This window comes from Hyaena hyaena, unplaced genomic scaffold (assembly GCF_003009895.1).
Source record: "Hyaena hyaena isolate Hyena2069 unplaced genomic scaffold, ASM300989v1 scaffold_1680, whole genome shotgun sequence".
NCBI classification, from domain to species: domain Eukaryota; kingdom Metazoa; phylum Chordata; class Mammalia; order Carnivora; family Hyaenidae; genus Hyaena; species Hyaena hyaena.
The window spans coordinates 112,804-125,985 of record NW_024082314.1 but is presented as its reverse complement, the minus strand read 5'-3'; the positions used below and the strand labels follow the sequence as shown (position 1 = coordinate 125,985).

General features: G+C 35.3%; 1 protein-coding gene across 1 annotated transcript in view; it reads left to right on the top strand.

Annotated features, from left to right (window-relative positions):
- CPNE8 (copine 8) overlaps positions 1-13,182 on the top strand; it is a 195,608-nt gene that overhangs the window by 73,700 nt on the left and 108,726 nt on the right. Inside the window, exon 5 of the mRNA XM_039224596.1 lies at positions 479-518. Coding sequence (XP_039080527.1) covers positions 479-518 — 40 coding nt within the window. The remainder of the gene's footprint in view (positions 1-478; positions 519-13,182) is intronic.

Sequence of the window (13,182 nt, the reverse complement as noted above, 5' to 3'; positions counted from 1 at the left end):
CCCTGAGATCAAGAGTCACACACCTCACTGACTGAGCTAGCCACGTGCCATGCACTGCTTATTGTTTAATGGTACACAGAGGAGAGGAATTGCAGTTGTTAGGGAATTTTGAACAGTTATTAGGATACTGTTGATTCACACAAAAGAGAACAGTTTTTGTGTTTTGTTTTGTTTTACTTTTTAAACTTTGGTGCGAAAGAGAAGTTTATAACTTTCTTATCAAGCAGCAGAATTGATGACTGAAAATATCAGGACTTATACTTAAGTTGTGGAAATAAAAGGATCCAGAGATTGTGAATGCTACTATTGACATATAGACTACAGATTATATGAAACTTCTTAACTTGCTAATTTTTCCCCACTGGTATAGTTTTGGTTCATTTTAATGTTACTTACTTCTGGGGAAAATACTGATTTTTTTTTTCTGTAGCTCTCTATTTTGTGGAAATAATTTGAGTCTTATATTTTAATCTTTTAGGTATGATGTTGATTCAAAGAGCCCCAACCTGTCCAAACATGTAAGTTCACACTTTATGGTTTTATGATGATTACATAATATAGACTACAATATCATGATTTATGATTGGCATTTATGTTGATATGTTAATATTAAAGGTATATGTCCATAGGTTTTCATGTAATAATTGTCATAGAAAATAAATAATACTTTTAAAGGACCCTAGAATAACATTTGGAGGAATTTATTAAAGCAAAGATACCTTTAATGTGTGAAACGGATTAATCTTATTTATTACTTATCTATATAAATTTTAAATAAATGCTTTCAGTTCCCTGCAACGTTTGAAATTAGATCAGGTTGAGCAGGATGAAGCCCATGTCATTTGGAGAGGCTTCACTTCTGCGAGAACTTCAAGTACTTGGGTGTAGGCAGAGTGATTTGCTATTCTGCTGTCCTTGTGGTTCATTTGTTCAGCCATATTTTCTATGTGCCTCTCATGCTGGTACCATGTCCATTTCAGAGGGTACAGTATGAGCAAAATGGACATATAGAGTCTGTCCTCAAGTTCACTTACAGTCTCTTTTTTTTCTTTTTGGGTCCTGATCTTCCCTCCTTCTACCCAGTCCTCTTTTCTCAAGAGCTCTACTCCCCAGGCCATAACTATTTCCTGGGGATGTTTTTAGGTTCTGGAGCAGCAAAGGCATCAGAACTGAGTAGATACAGAGGCAGAGGTCTGGAGGGAGGGTTAGGCCAAACTACTAGGAAGGGCTGAATGGGGGAGAGGGGATTGAGAACGCTCTGAAAGTTTCATCAGGTTCCAAGTGGACTCTGAGTACATGGATGTAGAATTGGCAGCCATGTCCAAGTTGAGAGGTGAGAGGAGGGCTGGAGTCATGGTCATACCCAGGGAGTCAGGAGGGTGAGTTTTTTTCACTTTTCCATTGTTGTAGCCTATTGACTAGAACATAGGGATATGATTTCGGTGTAGTTTGGAGAGGGGGATGTCATAATTCAGGGAAGAGAGGACACCTGAGAGGTAATCCCAAACAAAGAGGCTGAGAGGCTGATTTGGGGAAATTAGGAAGCTGGATATAGTGGTAAAAATCACAAATTACTGTTCCTTTCCTTCATTGTAAAGAAGCTATGATATTTATTTTTGTCATGAAGCAGAGAGCAGAATCATCTGAAGAAGGAGTCAAAGAATAGTCTTCTGATTGGCTTTTCTACAAATTGAAAGCACGTACTGTCATGAGCTCATTCCTCCCCATAAGCAAAGTTCATTACTGTTGCCTTCCTGTTCCTCAGAAGACTCCAAGCATTGTGGCTGGACATTTTGAACTTATTTGCATAGCTTTGTATTGGAAGCTTTCCCAATTCCACTGAAATAACCAGAAAAAGAATTCCAGTTTTTACTCAAAAACTTAGTTTCAATGAAAGAAAATGCATTGTATTTATTTCACATGTAGGTGGTTAATATTAAAGAGATTTAGAAGCATCTCATAAATAGGATGTGTAGCTACAAACAGGCCTGGAGGGTTGGGACTGAGACAGCAATTTTCTCTATTTCTTTCTCTCTGAGGCTACATATTCTTTGCATTATGACACTTCCTTGAGCTTCTTTTCTCTCTGAAGACCAAGTTTCTCTGTTAATTCATCTTTGTAGGAAAAATGGACTCCCTAAACTCTTGAGTGGGCATAGACTTCCTAGTGCCCATTCTTCCTGAATATAATTTCTATGTTTCTCAGTTCAAACTACTTTTTAGAGGATATGATAACTCGGCAGTTACAGACATTCCCATAGGGTTGGATATTTTGCGGGTGAGTGAGAAGGTGATAACATGTGGTCCTTGCCAAAGTAGTGGCCTTACCAGAGTAGTATATGGGATAGGAAGGTACCTCAAACATCATTAACTATATTTTCCTTAAATGATCCATAGTTGTTATTATATAAGAGGTATGTACCGTAGAAGGCATGAATGTACATATCTTTTCAAATATTTTTCTTTTGCAGAGTAGCTTTTTATATTTTCCATAAGAAAAATTTCATGTCTTCCTCCTGATATCCTGACTCTGCTACACTGTCATCCTTTACCAACATCTTAGTGCCATAGTTCTTTTCAGAACAGCTTAGGTTTCTCCCATCTTACTCTACTGTATTCTGGTTTTCATTTCTGTTTCAACTATTCTGACATAGGTTAGAAAAAAATTTCATGGCCTCTCTTCACTTTCTCCTTTACCTGACTTTCCCATTATTTTGGACACAAATTGATCTGTTCTTGACATACTCATCTCTTCTGACTTCCACAGAAATGTCTCTCTCACTTCTTTTCTTACTTCTTTGTTTAGTCATTATCTTTTTTTTTTTTTTTTTTTTTTTTTAGTTTCTCTTCCTCCTCCTATCTCTTATTATTAGTCTTTTCCCTGGTTTCGTTTTCAATTTTCATCTCATCTCACTGCATAAGCTCTCCTTGGGAAATCTCAGCCATTTCCAAATGTCTATCCCTCTTTGTACCTCAGCAGAAACAAGCTTCCGACTGCTTGTTTGATGGTCTGCAGAAGCCTAAAACTCAAAAGTATCAAAATGTACGACCTCTTCCATTCCAATGTTGCTCCTCTGCTTGTATTATCTATCTTGAGAATTATCATCAACACGATGTACTAAGTTAGAAAACTTGGTTGTATCGTTAACCTCTTTCTGTCTCACATACCATATCTTGTGAACCACCAAATCCTGCTCATTCTAATGAAGTATTATTTATCTTCTGTCTTCTTTCCTTTCTTATTGTTACTTAATTCAGATTCTCATTACCTTTCTCCCAAAGTATTGCATAGCTTCCTATAGTTCCTGTGGTTTGTATTACCTCACATTTTAATGTATTTGTTTACATTACTCTCTGTATTATATTTCTTAAATGTATTTAGCAAGCAGTACAAATTAGTTAATAAGTGCCTGAGCTTATAAATGGATGAAACATGTCTGATGAGGGAGAAAATGTGTTTTGCAATTGTGATATGAATTGTTAGAAATTAGTGCCTTGAATTTCTGTTAGAAATTAATAAAAACAAAATCCCTTGCTATTTGAAAGCATTCAAGTACAGATTTTAGGTGAAAGAGGATATAACTCATTCAACCCCAAAAGAGTTCAGGAGCCTTTTAGATTAGAGAAGCCAATAAACAAACTAGGTCTGCTCCCTGAGGATACAATTATTTAAAAGCATGATTGTCGACCTGACAATTTTGCAAAGTGAAATAAAAACTAGAACCTTTGAGGAAAGACTGCTCAGTGCCTGGGCTTCCGTGCGGAGTGTAGGCACATACCTTTTACAAAAGGGGTTTGGTAGCAAGAGAGACTCCTTGAGTTAAGAATAATAAAAACTTTTTTTCCCCATTCTCATTTCTGATGATTTTGACAGAAACCCCTTTTGGGATGACTTTATTTGCTTTCCAGTACTTAAGGATCTTGGGTCAAATTCTTAAAGTTTTGTACTAGCAGGGAAAATGGAGATAAAATGTAGAATTGTACCTTAGATTCCTAACACTCCAAATGAATCGAGGGTGAGTGGATAAAGGATTGGTATATTTTTAGCTGATTTTATTGATGGTTGAAAAGTTCGTACTGGAGAAATATTATTCACCAGAAACATGTGATGCAGGTGCTGGAATCCAGGGACATTTTTCTTAAGAGATTTTATCCATTTTGTGATTTTCTAAGGAAATTATTTTTAAAATATTATCTCCCCCTAAGTGTTAGATCCTGTGAACAAAATCTGGCCGTTTGAATTCCAGCTTTGTTCTCTAAGTTGCTATTGAACCCACTCATCTTAATGCCATTAGCAGAACTACATAGCATACTTTCATTTGCATAATTTAATTGCACCAGCCAAATCATTAATGAAAAGATTAATAACAGGCCCATAATGGGTGTATCTAGGATTGTGCTTGGCGCTCTAGACCATATGACATCAAAACTGTACTTTGTGTACTAAATTTTCATACACACCAAGCCATCCAAAATGCGTTTTTCCATTTGGTTGATCTTGGAAGGTACCTGCTAAAATTTTTTTTTAGATATGTTAGTATCTCACTGGATTATTTTGGCCATGAACCAGCCTTCAGTAAAGGTGTGTATATTCTTTAATATATTTTCTAAGTATCATATATATAAACTTCCGTATGTAGATCAGTTGTTTGGAAAATTTCATTTGAAAGATAATTGTTTGGATCATGAAGTGCATTTTCTCATAGGAAGTGGGGCAAATTTTTTCTTATTAGAAGAAAAGCCAATTTAACCCACATATAACTGAACCAAATTCTAATGTATTTTCATAAAATCAGGCAAGAAATAAATATATTCAGGTACTGTTCAGGTGCAGAGTAATGTAGCAATATGGAAGACAAACAAGGTCCCTGTCTTAAAACAGCTTACATTTTGGAGTTGAGAAAGTAGAATGGGCAGATTTATTTGCTAGAAACAAATGAAAAATGATTAAGATAACTTCTTTATACATTTACAAGATACTGATACTGAGAGACAGTGACTGATGAAGAATACTAGCTAGAAGCTTAGGTTCGTCTCAACCAGACAGAGTGATTCTGCACAAGTTCGCATCCTGGGTTTACTTATGCAAAGAGAAGGAGGGAACTACTGATAATCTGCAGAAAGAGCATTCCAGGTAAAAGGAACAGCAAATCAAGGACCTTGAGTCGGGAAAACATCTGGAATGTTGATGTGACTGAAAGATAGCTACCATTTATAGGGTTTTGTGAATGATAAGGAGAGCAGAATGATACAGTTTGAAAAGGTACACAGAATTCAGATGATGCAGAGATTTGTAGGCCATGGCTTCAAAAAATTTTTATCTTAATGGATTTCACTGGAAGATGATTTACGCATTTAAATAACAACTGGCAGCTTAAGTGGAGAATGAGGTTGGGAAGCAAGACCAGAATTAAGAAGACTGTTGGAAAAAAACATGACTCCTGGTTGACCCATGAACTGGATCCGGACACTCCCTTCCCTGTCCTTAAAAAGTATGTTCTGCCCACTGGTTTCACAGACATAGTCTTGAGAGAGCAAGGAATGTTGAGACCATCTGGACTCTGTATGACTGAACCCCATTAAGGCCTCTATAAGAAAAGTTGTAAGATTCTGGCAGGCAAGTGTGGAGATCTACTCATCTTGCAGCCATCTAAGACAGCCTCATAATGTAAGTTCCCTTGCTTATTAAACCTGCTGCCTACCAATCTGGAGTGACCTGCCTTTTTCTTCAGTCTTTCCTTGCCCTCCAGGTATGGGGGCTGGTTTCAGATTTTACCTGGGGAACTCCTCTGATTGTGAACCAAAAGAGACCAGCTGTAAGGTTGTTGTAATTTGGTTAGATGAATAGTCTTTGGTGGGTGTAGCCATTGAAGGGCTAAGAAGTGGTCAAATTTGGAATATATTTTGGTAATATGATTGCTGGTGAATTGGATTTCAGGTGAGAACATAAGAGAAAAATTCAGAATGACCCCTAGGTTACTGGTGAGAGCCACTGAATAAATGGTGTTTACTTTATTACAAGGGGTACATTGTAGAGGAAGAGATTGGGGTGGTGGGGTGACGATAGAGAACTCAGTGTTTGGAATGGGTTTATGTTGTTTGAGACCCCACTAAAGCATCCACTGGAGATATTGACTAGGCCATATCTGGAGAATAAAAAGATGGTTTTGCAAACCATCAGCCTATAGAGTTGGAACTCATTAAAGTTACCTAAAAATATATATATGCCTGAAAAAATATATAAATGGGGAACAAAATTGAAACTAGAAATTTTGGTGAACTGAAGCATTTAGAAATTTGGGGGAAAATATTAGCCAAAATTAGCATTTTTAGGAGCTGGTCAGGACATGTTACTTTTCCATTCAAACCCTAGAGTGGCCTCCCTCTACACTCATGATAGTAGTCATGGTTCTTCACGGCCCTTGGTTCTCTTCCCATTCTTTTCCTTGCTTATTCTGCTCCAGGCCCACTGGCCATTATTCTGCCCCAGACCCACTAGCCATTATTCTGCCCCAGACCCACTGGCCATTATTCTGTTCCAGGCCCACTGGCCATCTTGCTTTTCCTTGAGCATCCCAAGTATATTCTTGTTTCAGAAACTTTGTCTTTACTTTTTCTCCAGCCTGGAATGCTTTTGTACCAAATATTCACATGGTTCCTTTTCTTACATTATTTAGATTTCTACTAAATTGTTGCCTCCTGAGAGGCCTTTTCAATAATAACTTTCGTTTTCTATGAAACATGCTTTCAGGCTCTTACTAGATGGTGAGAGCTAGCTTTTTAAGCATATTCAAGCTGAAGTATTAATGACTGATGTTTTATAAACGGATTATGTTTCCATTTGCATTTGCAGTTAGGTCTTATAGAATCTTAGACTTAAAGGGACAATACCTGAGTTAGGTTTGATGACACTATCTTCAGCATTCATTAAGTTAAATTAGGTGTGATTGTTTGAATGCAAAACTGCCCCTTATTGGGAATTCGATATTTAATAATGATTTTGAATGATAGTATTACATTTATTTAATACTATTACCTATCTAATAATGCTAGATTATATTTCATATTATTTAATAATAATAAGTAGTAAGTTTTCTAGTTATTTAACCTGTCAACTGTCTTACCATGATTACTAGCAGAGAGCATATTACACTTCTTGTTCCTTTGCTAATGAGAACCATCATAAAGTGGTATCCCCCCAAAAGGTCAATATTTTCCATAGGTTTATCTCTGAGTAGTATAGCTTTATTTTGTAATCTCTATATAGCAATTAGTTAAATATATATGTGTGAATGATTTTAAAAAGCTGGGTAATTTAGCTCACTGGCCATCCCTTATTGTTGAAAGCTTAATTTTCATTCAGTGGCTTACTGCTTTCATTTGGACTCTTAGCAAACAAAAACTATTTTGAAAATCAACATTTGTGCTGAGGTAAAAGAAATACATTCAACTTTAGAGTATAATTTTCAAATTGTATTTGTAATTTAACCATTTATGTCTAAGTTTAATGTTACTAATCTCTTGGAGGTAGATTAGCATTTTTAAATTGTAGAAGGATCTTTCCATTAAATAGACAAATCCTTGCCTTCAAAAGGTTGATTTATTATTTTGTTAAAATGTAACAAACTGTTCCTACTAAAATACTGAATCCAATTGTTTCATGTTGAGTTTGCTTTATTTCCAAAATAGCATATAGATGTGCTAACAACCTTAAGGAATGTAGAAGTCATTATTGGAGTATAGAAGCACCATATTGATTATTATAAATGATTGCCGTATTAGCACAATATAAATCACACCTCAGTCTTTATAGCTGATATGATTAGTGGGGATTAAATAAAGAGGTAGTCAGCAATATTATTAGCAGGGAGTACCAGCAATAAAATAAATAATGTCAACAAAATTTTATAGGTAATATAAACTTTCATCATTAATTTTTTCTACAATGGTTAAAATATTGTAAAAGCAAAATGTTTTGTATTATTTAATTTCTCTTGCTCTTACTGGCTTAGCATGAATATGCTTAAAATCAGTTAAAAGATCATAAAATGGGTAAGAGCAATACATGGAGGCAAATAGTTTATCTTATCAATAAATAGAATGATTAACTACTGAACAGTCGACTGCACCCAATTACTGTGCTGTGTTAAAACTTAGCTACCCTGAGTCAGTTTAATGTCTTTTCATCTAAATTATCTATTAATTAGAGATATTATATTTTCAGATGTTCCTTGATTATATCATAAAATGAGAAAGCCATTTACAGACCTTTTAGGAGAAAGATGCCATGCTATTGAATGCTTGTCAAATTGTTTATGATGATGCTGATGGTCAACTACAGTTGATTAGTTTTGTGATAGTATAGAAATCAGAAATTTCACTTACCATGAAGGCCTCTCTTCATAAAACTCTATCATTGTTTTAAAAATGTCGTTCTTTTACATAAGTATGTTTATATGTATACTACTTAACACGTAAGATAAATTAGTGTATAAGGCACTTTCAGAATTTATAATGACACTTAAAATGAATATTTGAATTGGTTATGAGTGTAAAGGGGATATAAAATACTTTATTCATGTTATTATAGTATCTGCAGTACTGGAATCTAGTAGTAAGGGATAAGTTTTAAGTATATAGTAATATCCTTTTAACCCTAGGGAGATAGGGAGGAGAAAGGAAGCATATATTTATTAGATGCTTACCATGTTCAAGCATCTGTTCTAGGGGCTTTGCATATATTATCTGCATATATTATCTTATTAAGTACCTTGCATATATTATCTTATTTAGTCTTCCCAATAATTTAATATATAAGCATTATTTATTATCTCAGGATCAGGATATCGAGACCTAGAGTCATTAGTAAATGATTTAGCCAAAATATAAACACAAACAATATAGACACAATTCTCACTCTTAAGGAATATGTTACACTGTTTTGCTAAATAAATAAGTAAATAAATAAAGGCATGTATATATATGTAAAGATCTTTTAAGAAGGATATATCAGAATTAATTCTGGTACCTACTAGCAAGCAAATACACCAACAAACAAAACAAACTCATTTATTGCAAAGTAAGTTACCTTATTAATATGTGTGAATTTATTAAAGCACACAGCATTAATGTAATTTTTATGAATATAGATAAGTAGCTAACTACAATATAATATGAAATATAGTGGAACAATTGATCAGTAAAAATTGGTATGAAAAAATAATGAAGTAATAAGTTTGAAGGAACTAGAATATTATGCTCATGCATGCAATTAAAGGAGATACTCTCCTGAATGTCAAAAAGAAAAAGAAGAGAAATACAGTTGACTCTGGAACAACATGGGGGTTAAGAGAGCCAACCCCTACACTGTCAAAAATTTGTCTATAAGTTTTGACTCCCCCAAAACTTAACTGCTAATAGCCTACTGTTGACCAGAAGCCTTACTGATAACATAATCAATGAATACCTATTTTGTATGTTATATGTATTATATACCCCAGTCTTACAGTAAACTAGAAAAAGAATATACTAAGAAAATATGAGGAAGAGAAAGTGAATTTATAGTACTATACTGTATTTCCCGAAAAAAAAAATCCATGTATAAGTGGAACCACACAGTTTAAACCCATATTGTTCAAGGGTCAACTGTATATTTGTATAGTAATCAGCTAGAATCTGATAGTATAGCAGGGCTTCCTTGGATTTTTATCTGCATTATATTAGTAATAAAACTAGATTTAAATAGTTATAGGAGTAATCCAATGACTCCTTCTGATGTGCTGATAACTTTTAACTACCTATGCAATGCAAAACTCATATTATCGTTGTATTGCTTAGTGTGCTCTGTTTTCTGCTTTTTTTCTTGTCCGCTTTACTTTACACTGCTAGATATTTCAGATTTAATGCCAGCATATTGTATTCAGGGTAGTATTTGAATATATTCAGGGTAATATTGGTAGATTGTATCCTATAAACTAACAACATGGTTTATGTACATTTAAATAGATTTCAAAACTAAGTTCTATCAGTGTATTATTTAGATTATAAAATAGTAATTAAATTTGGTAAATATTTAACGATCTCTTGGTCATTTTGGGGAAAGCCCAATAGTTAATATGGCTGAATAAATTGAACCATTTCTCAATTGCCAGACACCGTGAACTAGATATGGTCTATGTGTGTGTTAAAGCTGTGGAATTGTGCCTGGATTTATTACTGGAAGTTCTATTTTAATGTAATTATAATGACTCATCAACCGGAACACAACGCCATAGTAAGAAGCAATAAAGCCATTTGTGTTAAAGGTAATTTTTATTTCTACCTTTAACTATAGACCAAACTATCTAAAAATAGCCATTAAAGGACACATGCATTCTATTACCATATTGTGTTAAATGCATAGAAAATGTGAAGCATTGAGATGAGTAAAAAATAGATTTAGTAGAAATTTCCAGTGCAAGGAGCAGTCAGTTGACAAATACTATATGCTGATTTTTTCACTGTGAGTAGTAAATGTGTTGCTTGATAAGGAGTATGTAAGCACAGACAGATTAAAGTAACTACATAAATGCCATAATATTTACGGGCAACGTGTTCAATAACTATAGAGCTAATGTGTACAGATGCATACCATATCTTTTGGTACACACTTTATATTATTATTTTAACTTCCTTTTTGTTCATCACTAACGATATTTGTGTGTTCTCTGTTTGCTAATAATATGTCTTCTCCAATATGGATATGCTCAATACTTCTGTTTCTTCAGTAATGACAGCACTGAACAGCTTTTAGTGACACTTGGCCATATCCATTTAACACATAGTATGCACCACTATCTATCAGTATCAGTATTTTTAGAAAAGAGATCTAGAATCCCCATATTTTCCACTGCTGATTCAGAAGAACAATGATCTATTCCAAATCTTTAGTAATCAGCACTTTCTGCCATGAGACTTAGAGAAATTTAGTGGTTTTTTTTAACCCATAAACATATCTGTAAAGTCTGTTTTGAAATTGGGAAAGACATGTTGCTACTAAGGATATTTAATTTAAGTAAGTCCAGGCTTTACCCTAAGGACTTTGTACTTACTTGGAACCAAAATTTGAAATGATTTACACTTTTATGAAGGTGTTGTCACTGAACTAACGTGAACTTGCTCCTTGTTGAGTCACAGATCCACCGGGTGGAATTGTCACACAAAGGAATCTATTTCCAGCAAATAGGGAGATCATGAGAAATCATGAGGAATAACTTCCAAAGCCCTGACTCTCTGAGCAAGGGTGGATGGATTCTTTTATTTAGGGTTGGGATGAATATTTAGAAAGGGGAACCTTTTCATCATATGTAGAGGTGGGCATAAGGTTGCATGTGTACCTTAAGAAAACGTGCCTATACATACATTATATGTAATGTTAATGAGACTTGAGTTCCTCCTTGGGCAGATAATTTAGTATTATAATGAGTTAGAAATAACTGTCCTTCATTCCATAGTCCATTTGTGCAGGTATGATTTGATCGGGGTGTTCTGGGCCTCCAAAACTCTTTGCCAGGCCAGTCGTTATAGCTTGAGGGGTAGTCTCAGTTTCCATCATGGGAAGCTGTGCCCTTTGAGTCTTTTGCCTGAGTTAAGTAAGAAATAAATTGGAAAAGTGATGGGCACGGAGGAGGGCACTTGTGGGGATGAGCACTGGGTGTTACATGGAAACCAACTTGACAATTAACTATTATAAAAATAAAAAAATAAAATAAAATCTTAAAACAAAAAAAGAAATAAATTGGAAAGAACTTAAGGAAAAATGAGACAACGGTCAGTGGGTATAGATGAGCATTACAAGTCAGCTCTTGGGTTTAGCTGGTGACAGTGCCATTCTGTAAGCCAGTGAATTTCATATCCAGAGTTATTTTCTGTCTCTCTGTCTCCACCACCCTCCTTCCCACCCTCACATGTGCAAGGATAGTTTACACCAAATCCTGTCACTTTTCTATGCACTGTTTCCTACCATTTGCTACAACTTCAGTTTGGGCCTTAACACTTGGCTTTTTATTAACTACTATAGCCTTCTGATTGATTCAGATTCCATTTTTTACCTCATTCCTCAGTCCATGCTGCACACTGATACCTGAGTAATCTGAATGTACTGTTCTAATGGTCCCCTGCATTGCTAAAAGGCTTCCAGTTGCTTTTGATTATTCTAAAACAACTTCCTTGTTTGTTTTTGATTGGCCAACTGGACCTTCAGCAGTCTGACTTGGCTCTTCATCGTCCATTCTCCCCTTTACCTGAAGCCCACTCTTCTCTTAATTACATTCTTGCCTGTAACTCTGATCTATTATTCTCTAGGATTATGTAAGGGGGGAAGAGTAATTTTTCCTCTACTCTTCTAGGTTCTTGGCTGACAACCCTCTGTAATAAAAAAACACGATTAATAGGAGAAAAACAAATGAAAATTTAATAAAGTGGTATACCTCCGGTGTACATGGAATATGCTCAGGAAAATGCAGTAACTCCCTGAAACAGTCCAAGCCTTATACCATTTCTAACTAAAGACAAAAGTTGGTGAGTTGGGAACCAGTTATGAGAAGTTTTCAGGCAAAGCATTTTAAAGAAGGAATAGTTTCTTCAGATTTAAGAAACTGCCTTCTCCACCGAGAAGAGTTCCTAGAGATTTAGTAGCCTCCTTCATCCTAGGGCAGTGAGGGAGACCACTCTTAGAAATGGAAAATTTTCTTATAAATGCAAACGTCTCCTGCAAAAGACCAACTTCTAACCTGGTTTTCTGAGCTTCCTCTGTGTCTGCTGTTTCTTAAAAATAATTGGCCTAAAGTAATCCTTATGCGGGGTGCCCAGCTGGCTAGGTCGGTAAAGCATTGGACTCTTGATTTTGGCTCAGGACATGACCTCACATTTGGTAGGATCGAACCATGTCAGGCTCTGCACTGACAACATGGAGTCAGCTTGGGATTCTCTCTCTCCCTGTCTCTCTGCCCCTTCCCTACTTGCACTCTCAAACTAAATAAATAAACATTAAAAAAATCAATAATCCTCATGCCAAAGAGGTATATTTTGGGGTAGCCAGTTCTCTTCTCCTTTAACTGGAATTGTAACTGAACTTAAGGAGTTCACTGCCTGGGGTGCATTAAATTGAACACAACCCAAGGAAGTGTTGAAAACAAAGAACTT